The following is an 18698-nucleotide window of genomic DNA, read 5'->3' as shown; positions in this document are numbered from 1 at the left end:
CCCTCCGTAAACCGCCGCCACCTACGTTATCCTTATGTACCCCTAATCTGCTGCCCTAACATCGCCGACCCCTATGTTATATTTATTAACCCCTAATCTGCCCCCCACAACGTCGCCGACACCTACCTACACTTATTAACCCCTAATCTGCCGACCGGACCTGAGCGCTACTATAATAAAGTTATTAACCCCTAATCCGCCTCACTAACCCTATCATAAATAGTATTAACCCCTAATCTGCCCTCCCTAACATCGCCGACACCTACCTTCAATTATTAACCCCTAATCTGCCGACCGGAGCTCACCGCTATTCTAATAAATGTATTAACCCCTAAAGCTAAGTCTAACCCTAACACTAACACCCCCCTAAGTTAAATATAATTTTTATCTAACGAAATAAATTAACTCTTATTAAATAAATGATTCCTATTTAAAGCTAAATACTTACCTGTAAAATAAATCCTAATATAGCTACAATATAAATTACATTTATATTATAGCTATTTTAGGATTAATATTTATTTTACAGGTAACTTTGTATTTATTTTAACCAGGTACAATAGCTATTAAATAGTTAAGAACTATTTAATAGTTACCTAGTTAAAATAATTACAAATTTACCTGTAAAATAAATCCTAACCTAAGATATAATTAAACCTAACACTACCCTATCAATAAAATAATTAAATAAACTACCTACAATTACCTACAATTAACCTAACACTACACTATCAATAAATTAATTAAACACAATTGCTACAAATAAATACAATTAAATAAACTATCTAAAGTACAAAAAATAAAAAAGAACTAAGTTACAGAAAATAAAAAAATATTTACAAACATAAGAAAAATATTACAACAATTTTAAACTAATTACACCTACTCTAAGCCCCCTAATAAAATAACAAAGACCCCCAAAATAAAAAATTCCCTACCCTATTCTAAATTTAAAAAGTTACAAGCTCTTTTACCTTACCAGCCCTGAACAGGGCCCTTTGCGGGGCATGCCCCAAGAATTTCAGCTCTTTTGCCTGTAAAAAAAAACATACAATACCCCCCCCCCAACATTACAACCCACCACCCACATACCCCTAATCTAACCCAAACCCCCCTTAAATAAACCTAACACTAAGCCCCTGATGATCTTCCTACCTTGTCTTCACCATGCCAGGTTCACCGATCCGTCCTGGCTCCAAGATCTTCATCCAACCCAAGCAGGGGCTAGACATCCACTGAAGAAGTCCAGAAGAGGGTCCAAAGTCTTCCTCCTATCCGGCAAGAAGAGGACATCCGGACCGGCAAACATCTTCTCCAAGCGGCATCTTCTATGTTCTTCCATCCGATGACGACCGGCTCCATCTTGAAGACCTCCAGCGCGGATCCATCCTCTTCTTCCGACGACTAGACGACGAATGACGGTTCCTTTAAGGGACGTCATCCAAGATGGCGTCCCTCGAATTCCGATTGGCTGATAGGATTCTATCAGCCAATCGGAATTAAGGTAGGAATTTTCTGATTGGCTGATGGAATCAGCCAATCAGAATCAAGATCAATCCGATTGGCTGATCCAATCAGCCAATCAGATTGAGCTCGCATTCTATTGGCTGATCGGAACAGCCAATAGAATGCAAGCTCAATCTGATTGGCTGATTGGATCAGCCAATCGGATTGAACTTGATTCTGATTGGCTGATTCCATCAGCCAATCAGAAAATTCCTACCTTAATTCCGATTGGCTGATAGAATCCTATCAGCCAATCGGAATTCGAGGGACGCCATCTTGGATGACGTCCCTTAAAGGAACCGTCATTCGTCGTCTAGTCGTCGGAAGAAGAGGATGGATCCGCGCTGGAGGTCTTCAAGATGGAGCCGGTCGTCATCGGATGGAAGAACATAGAAGATGCCGCTTGGAGAAGATGTTTGCCGGTCCGGATGTCCTCTTCTTGCCGGATAGGAGGAAGACTTTGGACCCTCTTCTGGACTTCTTCAGTGGATGTCTAGCCCCTGCTTGGGTTGGATGAAGATCTTGGAGCCAGGACGGATCGGTGAACCTGGCATGGTGAAGACAAGGTAGGAAGATCATCAGGGGCTTAGTGTTAGGTTTATTTAAGGGGGGTTTGGGTTAGATTAGGGGTATGTGGGTGGTGGGTTGTAATGTTGGGGGGGGGGTATTGTATGTTTTTTTTTACAGGCAAAAGAGCTGAAATTCTTGGGGCATGCCCCGCAAAGGGCCCTGTTCAGGGCTGGTAAGGTAAAAGAGCTTGTAACTTTTTAAATTTAGAATAGGGTAGGGAATTTTTTATTTTGGGGGTCTTTGTTATTTTATTAGGGGGCTTAGAGTAGGTGTAATTAGTTTAAAATTGTTGTAATATTTTTCTTATGTTTGTAAATATTTTTTTATTTTCTGTAACTTAGTTCTTTTTTATTTTTTGTACTTTAGATAGTTTATTTAATTGTATTTATTTGTAGCAATTGTGTTTAATTAATTTATTGATAGTGTAGTGTTAGGTTAATTGTAGGTAATTGTAGGTAGTTTATTTAATTATTTTATTGATAGGGTAGTGTTAGGTTTAATTATATCTTAGGTTAGGATTTATTTTACAGGTAAATTTGTAATTATTTTAACTAGGTAACTATTAAATAGTTCTTAACTATTTAATAGCTATTGTACCTGGTTAAAATAAATACAAAGTTACCTGTAAAATAAATATTAATCCTAAAATAGCTATAATATAAATGTAATTTATATTGTAGCTATATTAGGATTTATTTTACAGGTAAGTATTTAGCTTTAAATAGGAATCATTTATTTAATAAGAGTTAATTTATTTCGTTAGATAAAAATTATATTTAACTTAGGGGGGTGTTAGTGTTAGGGTTAGACTTAGCTTTAGGGGTTAATACATTTATTAGAATAGCGGTGAGCTCCGGTCGGCAGATTAGGGGTTAATAATTGAAGGTAGGTGTCGGCGATGTTAGGGAGGGCAGATTAGGGGTTAATACTATTTATGATAGGGTTAGTGAGGCGGATTAGGGGTTAATAACTTTATTATAGTAGCGCTCAGGTCCGCTCGGCAGATTAGGGGTTAATAAGTGTAGGCAGGTGTCGGCGACGTTGTGGGGGGCAGATTAGGGGTTAATAAATATAACATAGGGGTCGGCGATGTTAGGGGCAGAAGATTAGGGGTACATAGGGATAACGTAGGTGGCGGCGATTTGCGGTCGGAAGATTAGGGGTTAATTATTTTAAGTAGCTTGCGGCGACGTTGTGTGGGGCAAGTTAGGGGTTAATAAATATAATATAGGGGTCGGCGGGGTTAGGGGCAGCAGATTAGGGGTACATAAGTATAACGTAGGTGGCGGTCGGCAGATTAGGGGTTAAAAATTTTAATCGAGTGGCGGCGATGTGGGGGGACCTCGGTTTAGGGGTACATAGGTAGTTTATGGGTGTTAGTGTAGTTTAGGGTACAGTAGTTAAGAGCTTTATAAACCGGCGTTAGCCAGAAAGCTCTTAACTCCTGCTTTTTTCAGGCGGCTGGAATTTTGTCGTTAGAGCTCTAACGCTCACTGCAGAAACGACTCTAAATACCAGCGTTAGAAAGATCCCATTGAAAAGATAGGCTACGCAAATGGCGTAGGGGGATCTGCGGTATGGAAAAGTCGCGGCTGTAAAGTGAGCGTTAGACCCTTTAATCACTGACTCCAAATACCAGCGGGCGGCCAAAACCAGCGTTAGGAGCCTCTAACGCTGGTTTTGACGGCTACCGCCGAACTCTAAATCTAGGCCATTGTGTGCCATTAAGAGTTAATTTTGTTCAGCTTCAAGAAGCTATTCTAAATACAAGTTTGCTGGGATCAGCTCTAATTAAGTTTAGTGATAAACATTCCCATTGTCTAATCACCTCCAGAGTCAGACTGCTAGTTGATAAGATGGACTGCATTGTTTTCTTGTGTGTAACTTGTTATCTGCTGAAGTAATGTATTCTATGGTGGCCTGTCAAAGGGCGTTGTCTCTCTATCTAAATGTGTGATTGGGGATTTTATGCCTCCCCCTGAGAGTGTCCTTTTTTTGCATGTAACCTCAATAAAAAGCAGGCTGTGTGTTCCAGCACATCAGACCTTTTCTGACCCTCTAACTTGCAGCCTTGACTCATGTTTGTAGGGGACAGCTATAATCACTACAGGGATGCTCTTCATACTCCCTTAGCTACTGAGCTCTTGTAAGAGCTCTTGTTCCTGATCCTGCTTCACGCTACAGAAGGAAGAGGTTCACCTACTGGAGCCTGGTCGTAGGTCCAAGGCGCAGAGCAGACGGCGAGATACCAGCCCAGCAGCGGTGGTTCGTAGAGTCTGCATTACTTATGGTGGCTACGCAGTAGTCTATGGTGTCTACGGTGCTGATGATCCTTTGGTGAGCGCTAGGAGCATCCTTTTCTACGGTCCAACTTCCAGCCAGCCTGGAGGCAACCGTAACATTTGGCGGCAGCGGTGGGATGGCGTCCTAGCGCAAGGAGCAGCACCCCAACAGCACTGGTATCGTAGGAGAGTTATTGAGGGCAACGCTAGCCACTGCGCAGCGTCCCTACCTACAGCAGCATGGAGCTGACAAGACACTGGTCAGAACCCTGTGAAGAGCACCTCAACCGGATCCGTCGCTATGAGGGCGCTGATTTCGTTCCAGAGGTAAAGAGGCGGCTAGTCCGATATGGTCCAGACCCTGCGCAGGAGTTAGTCAGTCGAATCATCCGGGAATTGGATACTGATAACGAAGCGGCACAGGCCTTTGAGCGCCAACTGTGGAGTTTGAGGGTATGGACACCTGGTCTCCAGCGAGAAAGTGAGTTACAGGGAGAGGAGAGCAGCGACCTCCCTCCCCAGCAGCAGTATACCGTGCAGAGGGAAGAGACAACCGGTCTCCTTCCCCAACCCCAACCAGAGATACCCGAGGCAGCAGGCCTCATAGACTGGTCCTGGGAGGACCCCCAGCAGGCAGGTGGAGATGGGACCACAGTCTCTCTACCGGCCCTACAGGGATGCTGGGCAGGCGGCCCAGATCCCCAGCGACAGACCCAGCTACAGGGAGGGGAGAACATCGACCTCTCTCCCCAGCCGGAGTGTGCCTTCCAGGGAGAGGAGACAACCGGTCTCTCTCCCCAGCCGCAGCATGTTCCACAGGGAGAGGAGAGCAGCGACCTCCCTCCCCAGCGGCAGTATACCGTGCAGAGGGAAGAGACAACCGGTCTCCTTCCCCAACCCCAACCAGAGATACCCGAGGCAGCAGGCCTCATAGACTGGTCCTGGGAGGACCCCCAGCAGGCAGGTGGAGATGGGACCGCAGTCTCTCTACCGGCCCTACAGGGATGCTGGGCAGGCGGCCCAGATCCCCAGCGACAGACCCAGCTACAGGGAGGGGAGAGCATCGACCCCCCTCCCCAGCTGGAGTGTGCCTTCCAGGGAGAGGAGACAACCGGTCTCTCTCCCCAGCCGCAGCATGTTCCACAGGGAGCGGAGAGCATCAACCTCCCTTCCCAACGGCCGCCGGAGTATCAGGAGGAGGAGGTAAGCCAATCTCCCCCTCCTCAGCTAACTCCTAACTTGGGCCCAGGGTTAACAGTGGAGATGTTAACCCCCACTGACCCCCACATTCCCTTTGCCACCGGGCAGGACTATGCCCCAATTCCCCCAGCAGAAGAGCTGGCATCAGGACAGAGCGCTGCTGGCCTCTGCCCTACAGACCCCCTTGTTACAGGACTGGCCTGCAAACCCCTCACCCCAGCAGAAGCGCTGGCACCAGGGCAGAGTGCCGCTGGCCTCTGCCCCCCAAGTACCACCAGCTATTTGCCCAGCTGCGCCAGGAAGGCCGAGGATGCTACACTTTCATCCTACAACCTGGAACCTATAGGCCAGTACTACTTATTGTGGGGGGGCTACTTTGCTGCTAATGTTTATTTGTGGGTGGGTTGTGAGACTAACTCAGGCACTGACCGACAGAAGGTCAGGTGCCTGGTTAGTCTCCCTCCAAAAGGGGAGATATGTTACAAACTGCTATTTGTAACTGGCCCTTTAAATGGAAGATTGCCCTGCTTCCCTGGATTGTGGAGAAGCCTATTTGCCAGCCTCCTTCCTCATGACTATGGCCCCTGGAAGATTGTGCCCCTGAGAACGTATTAACTTTTATTGGGTGTGTATGGCCCTTTAAGAACCGTCTAGGGACATATTGTGACTTTGGAGAACAATGCCCCTTTAAGACTATGTCCCCAGACCTGTAAAATAACTTGTCCCTGGCTTTCTCCCACTTGGTTCAGTAAATAGGGCTTACTAAACCAAGTACCACACAGGCAGAGTGTTTCACAGAAAGGGAGCACTGTTACAAAAGCATTAGTTTTCATTGTGTGCCATTAAGAGTTAATTTTGTTCAGCTTCAAGAAGCATTCTAAATACAAGTTTGCTTGGATCAGCTCTAATTAAGTTTAGTGATAAACATTCCCATTGTCTAATCAGACTGCTAGTGATAAGATGGACTGCATTGTTTTCTTGTGTGTAACTTGTTATCTGCTGAAGTAATGTAATTCTACTATGGCCTGTCAAAGGGCGTTCTCTCTCTATCTAAATGTGTGATTGGGGATTTTATGCCTCCCCCTGAGAGTGTCCTTTTTTTGCATGTAACCTCAATAAAAAGCAGGCTGTGTGTCCAGCACATCAGACCTTTTCTGACCCTCTAACTTGCAGCCTTGAATCATGTTTGTAGGGGACAGCTATAATCACTACAGGGATTGCTATGCTCTTCATACTCCCTTAGCTACTGAGCTCTTGTAAGAGTTCATGTTCCTGATCCTGCTTCACGCTACAGAAGGAAGAGGTTCACCTACTGGAGCCTGGTCGTAGGTCCAGGGCGCAGAGCAGACGGCGAGATACCAGCCCAGCAGCGGTGGTTCGTAGAGTCTGCATTACTTATGGTGGCTACGCAGTAGTCTATGGTGTCTACGGTGCTGATGATCCTTTGGTGAGCGCTAGGAGCATCCTTTTCTACGGTCCAACTTCCAGCCAGCCTGGAGGCAACCGTAACACCGACTACTCGGCAGCACGATTGTCCTTTAAAAAAGCCGGTTCACGGCGAGACATGTCAGGAAAGTCAGGGTCATGGTGAGGAGTCCTAGGAGCTCCTGTGTTTTTAGTTAAGCCTTAAGCTATCCTCGTTTTACTGTAGTCTGTATACTATTCATAAATTTATTGTGGTCTGTTTTTGTAAAAATATCAAACCAGGTATTTTGCTAACTGAAATATAACACAAACGTGTATACTCCAACTCAGAAGCTCTATACACAGTGAAACTGTTAAATGGATAGTTAACCAATAACAAATAGCAAATCAAACAGAACGATAGAAGTAACTACCAATAAGTTAACTTAGATGGTAGATTCCATATCCGTTTCTCACACATTTTTTGGGGGGATGCCAACATTTAGGTAATTACTATTAGCATCTATAGACAGAGATTACAGTAATGTTGTCAGCTATGAACCGTTTATCTTACTGTATTCACAATGAATAAAGTCGCACAATGGGGCATATGTATCAAGCGCCGTATGGAGCTTGATGCCCGTGTTTCTGGTGAGCCTGCGAGTCACAAAGACCGCTGCTCCATAACCTGTCCGCCTTTTTTGAGCAGGCGGACAGACATCGCCACAATACAACCCAATCTAGTACGATCGGGTTGATTGACGCCGCGAGTCAGCAGGGGGCGGCGTTGCACCAGCAGTTCTTGTGAGCTGCTGGTGCAATGCTGAATACAACGAAGTCTGGCGGACCTGATCCGCACTGTCGGTATATAGTGATAACTAGAGGCCAATATATCATATTTAATTTAAATGATAATAACTGCACACTTCTTACTGTGTTAATGTATTGAGAATTGCTAGACAATAGGACTGAAGTTATACAAAGCGCCGGTTTCTCTCATTTAAAGAGATAATGCTTTACTGGGATTTAAATTAAATTCTCTCTAAGAAAAGGTAGCTATATACATAAAACAGAGACATACAATAAATATGGCCATACAGATCTAATTAAAGCAAACACACTTTAACCTCTGTTTAAAACAACAGTAAGTAAAACTCAGACACATTAACGATCCAGATTGAATTATATAAATTAATCAAAGCAATACCTGCTTCTCCGATTTAATGAAATACCGCTTCAGTCAAAAACCCATTACTGGGATTGAAAGTAAATTCTCTGTAAGATACCGGTAGATAGCCACACACAAAAAACAGAGGCACTGAAGGAGGCATACAACAAATATAGCTCTAATTAAAGCAACATACATCAAACGTTGCTGCATACCTCTGTTAAAAAAACAGCAGGAAGAACAACCCTGATACAATAACGGTCTATATTATATAAACCAAACCCCAAACTATATGCAATAAGATGGCCAGAGTTATACAACCATTGGTCTATAAACTGTCCATAACAGAGCACAGTTCAAATATTCAGTACGGTATTAAACAAACAGCACAAACCTTAGTTGATCCTCAAAACCATAAGAGGATCTATACTAGAGAGGAACTAAAAAGTGCTCTATACCAACAGTTAGAATAAATTTTATTTTTCAATGTATGAGAGCTCAAAACTTCTATTATGAAGTGTAATAGTTACGATAGGGAGACATACTAGTACACCAATAGCGTGTTGTCCTCCTATTGCACGAATAGAACCACTAAGCTATATTAAATACTAAGGTATTAACTACCTGAGGAGACTTAAGAGTAATTTTATTTATATTCTATTAAAAGCTAAGTTTTATTTTATTTCCACAAGTCTAGACTAACTGCTGTATTAACTATAAAGCACATTTATTGTAATGTAAACACAGAGTGCTAAACTATGTATTCTTGCCTGGAGTAAGTCTCTTCTTACTCTACCTTAGGTTATAAGTTATCCAATACATTAGCACCTATACCCTTAATATTTTGAGAACCTTTAATTGTTCTCTTCCTCATGGGTCATAATAGAGGTTTATTACTGATACATGAGTAGTGCCTTTGGTTTCTTTGTGTATTTCTTCTACAAGATACGACGAGTCCACGGATTTCATCCTTACTTGTGGGATATTATCCTCCTGCTAACAGGAAGTGGCAAAGAGCACCACAGCAGAGCTGTATATATAGCTCCTCCCTTCCCCTCCACCCCCAGTCATTCTCTTTGCCTGTGTTATACTAGGAAGAGGTAAAGTGAAGTGTTAGTTTTAGTTTCTTCAATCAAGAAGTTTTTTTTATTTTAAATGGTACCGGTGAGTACTATTTTCCTCAGGGGAATATGAAAGAAGATTTCTGCCCTGAGGTTGATGATCTTAGCAGATGTAACTAAGATCCACGTTGGTTCCCACAGAGCTTCTGAAGGTAATACAAGAGACATCTTCAGTGTGGAGAACGGTTTCATGCTACAAGCAGCATTGAGGTATGTAAAGTCCTTTATTTCTGAGGACACTTGATATATCAGAACTGGCTGGCATTTTTTCCCTACAAGGGAAGGGGTAAGCAGTAGACCTGTAAAACAAAGGGGTGTTACTGGGAGACCTATGCTTAATTTATTCAGTTGACATATTGGGCAAGCATTATAATAGGCTTCAGCATTATAAGAGACACTGGGAGAGGCAGGAATATGTTTAACGGGTTGTTTTGCACAAAATAACCAGTTTGACAATATTGGTGTGTTATTGGGGTTAAAGAGTTCCACTTGGTTTTTACTTGAAACCGCTTCACGATGCAGTTGTTTCAGGCCTACTCGATCATCGGACATGATGTGCGGGGCTTATCTTCACGCGCTCAGATGCAAACTTTCCTCTGGCTGAGAAGCAGCAAGCATTAGCTGCTGAGTCATTTTGAAGTACCCTGGGGGCAGGTAGGTGCCACAGCAGAGCTGTGGTGAGGTGCAGGGGGTATTTTTTGTCAAATTTAACATATTTGTGACTTAAGTTCCTTTTAGAGGTTAATTTCTCCCCTTACTCTTGGGGTGCAATAATTTTTGGAGCCATTAATTAGCTATAGTTAATTTTTAGAGCAAATTAATATTTTGAAGCAGTTTTTGAAAATTTGTGCGCTTTTTTATTTCTTAAAGGCGCAGTATACGTTTCTCAAAAATTTGTTTAAAGCAATAAATAAAGTGTTTAACGACTATTGTGGTTATTACTAGTCTGTTCAACATGTCTGACATTGAGGAATCTCATTGTTCTATGTGTTTAGAAGCCATTGTGGAACCCCCTCTTACATTGTGTACCTCTTGTACTGAAAGGGCCTTACACTGTAAAAAGCATATTTTAGGTCAAGAAAGTGTGCCTAAGGATGATTCTCAGTATGAAGAGAATCAGGATATGCCATCCAATTCGCCCCAAGTGTCACAACCTTTAACGCCCACACAAACGACGCCAAGTACCTCTAGTGCGTCTAATTCTTTTACTCTGCAGGAGATGGCTGCAGTTATGTCAACTACCCTTACAGAGGTATTATCTAAATTACCAGTGTTACAGGGTAAACGCAGTAGGTCAGGTATTAATGTGAATACTGAATCCTCTGATGCTTTATTGGCTATTTCCGATGTACCCTCACAGTGCTCTGAGTTGGGGTTCAGGGAATTGCTGTCTGAGGGAGAACTTTCAGACTCAGGAAATGTGTTACCTCAGACAGATTCAGACGTCATGTCCTTTAAATTTAAGCTGGAACACCTTCCTTCAATTCGTGCCTGAATTGAAGGAAATTATTTCTGACATTACTGGAGGTAAAGGCCATGCCCTACCTCAGGATAAATCTGTTAAATGAGGGGTAAACAAAATAATTTTCGTTCCTTTCGAAACTTTAAAGGAGGACCCTCTGCTTCCTCCTTCTCCACAAAGCAGGAAGGGAATTTTGCTCAATCCAATTCATTCTGGAGACCCAACCAGGCTTGGAATAAAGGTAAACAATCCAAGAAGACAGCGTGAAGGGGCGGCCCCCGATCCGGGACCGGATCTAGTAGGGGGCAGACTTTCTTTCTTTGCTCAGTCTTGGGCAAGAGATGTTCAGGACCCTTGGGCACTGGAAATAGTGACCCACGGGTATCAACTGGAATTCAAGGATTTTCTCCCAAGAGGGAGATTTCATCTTTCACGATTATTTGTAGACCAGATAAAGAGAGGCGTTCTTACGCTGTGTAAAAGACCTCTCTACCATGGGAGTAATCTGTCCCGTTCCAAAACTGGAGCAGGGGCAGGGGTTTTACTCAAATCTTTTCGTGGTTCCCAAAAAAGAGGGAACTTTTAGACCCATTTTAGATCTCAAGTGTCTAAACAAATTTCTCAGAGTTCCATCATTCAAGATGGAGACTATACGAACAATCTTACCAATGATCCAGGAGGGTCAATATATGACTACCGTGGACTTGAAGGATGCATATCTTCATATTCCTATTCACAAGGATCATCATCAGTTTCTAAGGTTTGCCTTCCTGGACAAACATTATCAGTTCGTGGCTCTTCCCTTCAGGTTGGCCACAGCACCCAGAATCTTCACAAAGGTTCTAGGGTCCCTTCTGGCAGTTCTCAGACCGCGAGGCATAGCAGTGGCGCCTTATCTGGACAACATTTTGATCCAGGCGTCAACTTATCATCTGACAAAATATCACACGGACACAGTCCTGTCTTTCCTGAAAACTCACGGTTGGAAGGTGAACATAGAAAAGAGTTCACTAATTCCACAGACAAGGGTTCTCTTCTTTGGAACTCTGATAGACTCGGTAGTCATGAAAATATTTCTAACGGAGGTCAGAAAATCAAAGATTCTAAATACTTGCCGAGCACTTCATTCCATTCCTCAGCCATCAGTGGCTCAGTGTATGGAGGTAATTGGATTAATGGTAGCGGCAATGGACATCATTCCGTTTGCTCGCTTTCATCTCAGACCACTGCATGCTAGGACAGTGGAATGGGGACTATGCAAATTTATCTCCTCAGATAAATCTGGATCAAGAGACCAGAGACTCTCTTCTTTGGTGGTTGTCGTCGGATCATCTGTCCCAGGGGACTTGTTTCCGCAGACCCTCGTGGGTGATAGGGACAACGGACGCCAGCCTTCTGGGCTGGGGTGCAGTTTGGAATTCCCTGAAGGCTCAGGGTGTTTGGAATCAGGTGGAGTCTCTACTTCCAATCAATATTCTGGAACTGAGAGCAATATTTAATGCGCTTCAGGCGTGGCCTCAGTTGGCTTCGGCCAAATTCATCAGATTCCAGTCGGACACTATCACGACTGTGGCGTATATCAATCATCAGGGGGGAACAAGGAGCTCCTTAGCGATGATAGAAGTATCAAAGATAATCCGATGGGCGGAGGCCCACTCTTGCTATCTATCGGCAATCTACATCCCAGGAGTAGAGAACTGGGAAGCGGATTTTCTAAGTCGTCAGACTTTTCATCCGGGGGAGTGGGAGCTCCACCCGGAGGTGTTTGCCTCTCTGATTCTCCGATGGGGCAGACCGGAATTGGATCTGATGGCATCTCGACAGAATACCAAGCTTCCAAGATATGGATCCAGGTCGAGGGATCCTCATGCCGAACTGATAGATGCCTTGGCAGTTCCTTGGTCGTTCAGCCTAGCTTATGTGTTTCCACCATTTCCTCTCCTTCCACGCATGATTGCTCGGATCAAACAGGAGAGAGCTTCAGTAATCCTGATAGCACCTGCGTGGCCATGCAGGACTTGGTATGCGGATCTAGTGGACATGTCGTCTCTGCCACCGTGGAAACTTCCTTTGAGACAGGACCTGCTCATTCAAGGTCCTTTCCAACATCCAAATCTAAGTTCTCTGCAGCTGACTGCTTGGAGATTGAACGCTTTATTTTATCTAAGCGAGGATTCTCTGATTCGGTCATCGATACTTTGATACAGGCTCGAAAGCCTGTTACTAGAAAAATCTATCGTAAGATATGGCGTAAATATCTTTATTGGTGTGAATCCAAGGGTTACTCATGGAGTAAAGTTAGGATTCCCAGGATTCTGTCTTTTCTCCAAGAAGGATTGGAGAAAGGGTTATCAGCTATTTCCTTAAAGGGACAAATTTCTGCTTTGTCGATTTTGCTTCACAAACGTTTGGCAGATATGCCAGATGTTCAGTCTTTTTGTCAGGCTCTATCTAGAATTAAGCGTGTATTTAGACCAATTACTCCTCCTTGGAGTTTGAATTTAGTTCTTCGAGTTCTTCAATGGGTTCCGTTTGAACCCATGCATTCCATAGATATTAAATTGTTATCTTGGAAAGTTCTGTTTTTAGTTGCTATTTCTTCTGCTCGAAGAGTTTCTGAGCTTTCAGCGTTAGTGTGATTCGCCTTATCTTATCTTTCATTCTGATAAGGTGGTTTTACGTACCAAACCTGGATTTCTTCCTAAGGTTGTTTCAAATAAGAATATTAATCAGGAAATTATTGTTCCTTCATTGTGTCCTAATCCTTCTTCTAAGAAGGAGCGTCTGTTACATAATTTGGACGTGGTTCGTGCCTTACAGTTTTACTTACAGGCAACTAAGGATTTCCGTCAATCATCTTCATTATTCATTGTTTATTCTGGAAAGCGTAGGGGTCAGAAAGCTATGGCTACCTCTCTTTCTTTTTGGCTGAGGAGTATCATTCGCCTGGCATATGAGACTGTTGGACAGCAGCCTCCTGAAAGAATTACGGCTCATTCTACTAGGGCTGTGGCTTCCACATGGGCTTTTAAAAACGATGCTTCTGTTGAACAGATTTGTAAGGCTGCGACTTGGTCGTCCCTTCATACTTTTTCTAAATTTGATACTTTTGCTTCTTCTGAGGCTGTTTTCGGGAGAAAGGTTCTTCAAGCAGTGGTGCCTTCCGTTTAGGTCTCTGTCTTGTCCCTCCCTTTCATCCGTGTCCTGTAGCTTTGGTATTGTATCCCACAAGTAAGGATGAAATCCGTGGACTTGTCATATCTTGTAGAAGAAAAGGAAATGTATGCTTACCTGATAAATTGATTTCTTCTACGATACGACGAGTCCACGGCCCTCCCTGTCATTTTAAGACAGATTATATTTTATTTCTACAACTTCAGTCACCTCTGCACCTTTTAGCTTTTGCTTTCTCTTCCTAAACCTTCGGTCAAATGACTGGGGATGGAGGGGAAGGGAGGAGCTATATATACAGCTCTGCTGTGGTGCTCTTTGCCACATCCTGTTAGCAGGAGGATAATATCCCACAAGTAAGGATGGATGAAATCCGTGGACTCGTCGTATTGTAGAAGAAATCAATTTATCAGGTAAGCATAAATTTCCTTTTTATACAGTACAGTATGTTTTCTATATCAGAGGACTATACACAATACAGTATGTTTTCTATATCAGAGGACTATATACAGTACAGTATGTTTTCTCTATCAGAGGACTATATACAGTACAGTATGTTTCTCTATCAGATGACTATATACAGTACAGTATGTTTTCTCTATCAGAGGACTATACACAATACAGTATGTTTTCTCTATCAGAGGACTATATACAGTACAGTATGTTTTCTCTATCAGAGGACTATGCACAATACAGTATGTTTTCTATATCAGAGGACTATATACAGTACAGTATGTTTTCTATATCAGAGGACTATACACAATACAGTATGTTTTCTATATCAGAGGACTATATACAGTACAGTATGTTTTCTCTATCAGATGACTATATACAGTGCATTATGTTTTCTATATCAGAGGACTATATACAGTACAGTATGTTTTCTCTATCAGAGGACTATATACAGTACAGTATGTTTTCTCTATCAGATGACTATATACAATACAGTATGTTGTCTATATCAGATGACTATATACAGTACAGTATGTTGTCTATATCAGATGACTATATACAATACAGTATGTTGTATATATCAGAGGACTATATACAGGGAGTGCAGAATTATTAGGCAAATGAGTATTTTGACCACATCATCCTCTTTATGCATGTTGTCTTACTCCAAGCTGTATAGGCTCGAAAGCCTACTACCAATTAAGCATATTAGGTGATGTGCATCTCTGTAATGAGAAGGGGTGTGGTCTAATGACATCAACACCCTATATCAGGTGTGCATAATTATTAGGCAACTTCCTTTCCTTTGGCAAAATGGGTCAAAAGAAGGACTTGACAGGCTCAGAAAAGTCAAAAATAGTGAGATATCTTGCAGAGGGATGCAGCACTCTTAAAATTGCAAAGCTTCTGAAGCATGATCATCGAACAATCAAGCGTTTCATTCAAAATAGTCAACAGGGTCGCAAGAAGCGTGTGGAAAAACCAAGGCGCAAAATAACTGCCCATGAACTGAGAAAAGTCAAGCGTGCAGCTGCCAAGATGCCACTTGCCACCAGTTTGGCCATATTTCAGAGCTGCAACATCACTGGAGTGCCCAAAAGCACAAGGTGTGCAATACTCAGAGACATGGCCAAGGTAAGAAAGGCTGAAAGACGACCACCACTGAACAAGACACACAAGCTGAAACGTCAAGACTGGGCCAAGAAATATCTCAAGACTGATTTTTCTAAGCTTTTATGGACTGATGAAATGAGAGTGAGTCTTGATGGGCCAGATGGATGGGCCCGTGGCTGGATTGGTAAAGGGCAGAGAGCTCCAGTCCGACTCAGACGCCAGCAAGGTGGAGGTGGAGTACTGGTTTGGGCTGGTATCATCAAAGATGAGCTTGTGGGGCCTTTTCGGGTTGAGGATGGAGTCAAGCTCAACTCCCAGTCCTACTGCCAGTGTCTGGAAGACACCTTCTTCAAGCAGTGGTACAGGAAGAAGTCTGCATCCTTCAAGAAAAACATGATTTTCATGCAGGACAATGCTCCATCACACGCGTCCAAGTACTCCACAGCGTGGCTGAGAAGAAAGGGTATAAAAGAAGAAAATCTAATGACATGGCCTCCTTGTTCACCTGATCTGAACCCCATTGAGAACCTGTGGTCCATCATCAAATGTGAGATTTACAAGGAGGGACAACAGTACACCTCTCTGAACAGTGTCTGGGAGGCTGTGGTTGCTGCTGCACGCAATGTTGATGGTGAACAGATCAAAACACTGACAGAATCCATGGATGGCAGGCTTTTGAGTGTCCTTGCAAAGAAAGGTGGCATATATGGTCACTGATTTGTTTTTGTTTTGTTTTTGAATGTCAGAAATGTATATTTGTGAATGTTGAGATGTTATATTGGTTTCACTGGTAAAAATAAATAATTGAAATGGGTATATATTTGTTTTTTGTTAAGTTGCCTAATAATTATGCACAGTAATAGTCACCTGCACACACAGATATCCCCCTAAAATAGCTAAAACTAAAAACAAACTAAAAACTACTTCCAAAATAGTCAGCTTTGATATTAATGAGTTTTTTGGGTTCATTGAGAACATGGTTGTTGTTCAATAATAAAATTAATCCTCAAAAATACAACTTGCCTAATAATTCTGCACTCCCTGTACAATACAGTATGTTGTCTATATCAGATGACTATATACAATACAGTATGTTGTCTATATCAGATGACTATATACAATACAGTATGTTGTCTATATCAGATGACTATATACAATACAGTATGTTTTCTATATCAGAGGACTATATACAATACAGTATGTTGTCTATATCAGATGACTATATACAATACAGTATGTTTTCTATATCAGAGGACTATATACAGTACAGTATGTTTTCTCTATCAGAGGACTATATACAGTACAGTATGTTTTCTCTATCAGAGGACTATATACAGTACAGTATGTTTTCTCTATCAGATGACTATATACAGTACAGTATGTTTTCTCTATCAGAGGACTATACACAGTACAGTATGTTTTCTATATCAGAGGACTATATACAGTACAGTATGTTTTCTCTATCAGAGGACTATATACAATACAGTATGTTTTCTCTATCAGATGACTATATACAGTACAGTATGTTTTCTCTATCAGAGGACTATATACAGTACAGTATGTTTTCTCTATCAGATGACTATATACAAAACAGTATGTTTTCTATATCAGAGGACTATATACAGTACAGTATGTTTTCTCTATCAGATGACTATATACAATACAGTATGTTTTCTCTATCAGATGACTATATCCAATACAGTATGTTTTCTCTATCAGAGGACTAGATACAATACAGTATGTTTTCTATATCAGATGACTATATACAATACATTATGTTTTCTCTATCAGATGACTATATACAATACAGTATGTTTTCTATATCAGATGACTATATACAATACAGTATGTTTTCTCTATCAGAGGACTATATACAGAACAGTATGTTTTGTCTATCAGAGGACTATATACAGTACAGTATGTTTTCTCTATCAGAGGACTATATACAATACAGTATGTTTTCTCTATCAGATGACTATATACAATACAGTATGTTTTCTCTATCAGATGACTATATACAATACAGTATGTTTTCTCTATCAGATGACTATATACAATACAGTATGTTTTCTCTATCAGATGACTATATACAATACAGTATGTTTTCTCTATCAGATGACTATATACAGTACAGTATGTTTTCTCTATCAGAGGACTATATACAGTACAGTATGTTTTCTCTATCAGAGGACTATATACAGTACAGTATGTTTTCTCTATCAGATGACTATATACAATACAGTATGTTTTCTCTATCAGATGACTATATAAAATACAGTATGTTTTCTCTATCAGATGACTATATACAATACAGTATGTTTTCTCTATCAGAGGACTATATACAAAACAGTATGTTTTCTCTATCAGATGACTATATACAGTACAGTATGTTTTCTCTATCAGAGGACTATATACAGTACAGTATGTTTTCTCTATCAGATGACTATATACAGTACAGTATGTTTTCTCTATCAGATGACTATATACAATACAGTATGTTTTCTCTATCAGATGACTATATAAAATACAGTATGTTTTCTCTATCAGATGACTATATACAATACAGTATGTTTTCTCTATCAGAGGACTATATACAAAACAGTATGTTTTCTCTATCAGATGACTATATACAGTACAGTATGTTTTCTCTATCAGATGACTATATACAGTACAGTATGTTTTCTATATCAGAGGACTATATACAGTACAGTATGTTTTCTCTATCAGAGGACTATATACAGTACAGTATGTTTTCTCTATCTGATGACTATATACAGTACAGTATGTTTTCTATATCAGAGGACTATATACAGTACAGTATGTTTTCTCTATCAGAGGACTATATACAGTACAGTATGTTTTCTCTATCAGATGACTATATACAGTACAGTATGTTTTCTCTATCAGATGACTATATACAATACAGTATGTTTTCTCTATCAGATGACTATATACAATACAGTATGTTTTCTCTATCAGATGACTATATACAATACAGTATATTTTCTGTATCAGAGGACTATATACAGTACAGTATGTTTTCTCTATCAGGTGACTATATACAATATAGTATGTTTTCTGTATCAGAGGACTATATACAGTACAGTATGTTTTCTCTATCAGAGGACTATATACAGTACAGTATGTTTTCTCTATCAGATAACTATATACAATACAGTATATTTTCTGTATCAGAGGACTATATACAGTACAGTATGTTTTCTCTATCAGAGGACTATATACAAAAC

The 18698-nt window shown here is 41.4% G+C and overlaps 1 protein-coding gene across 1 annotated transcript in view; it reads left to right on the top strand.

The window, feature by feature from the left end:
• The first annotated feature begins 9801 nt into the window (after nt 1-9801).
• LOC128640592 (leucine-rich repeat-containing protein 23-like) overlaps nt 9802-18698 on the top strand; it is a 129888-nt gene continuing 120991 nt past the window's right edge. Inside the window, exon 1 of the mRNA XM_053693063.1 lies at nt 9802-9806. Within this exon, the coding sequence (XP_053549038.1) occupies nt 9802-9806 (5 nt within the window). The remainder of the gene's footprint in view (nt 9807-18698) is intronic.

The sequence above is a fragment of the Bombina bombina genome, chromosome 9 (genome assembly GCF_027579735.1).
Source record: "Bombina bombina isolate aBomBom1 chromosome 9, aBomBom1.pri, whole genome shotgun sequence".
NCBI lineage: Eukaryota > Metazoa > Chordata > Amphibia > Anura > Bombinatoridae > Bombina > Bombina bombina.
Note: the sequence above shows the minus strand (reverse complement) of the source record. Positions and strands in the feature narration are given on the sequence as shown.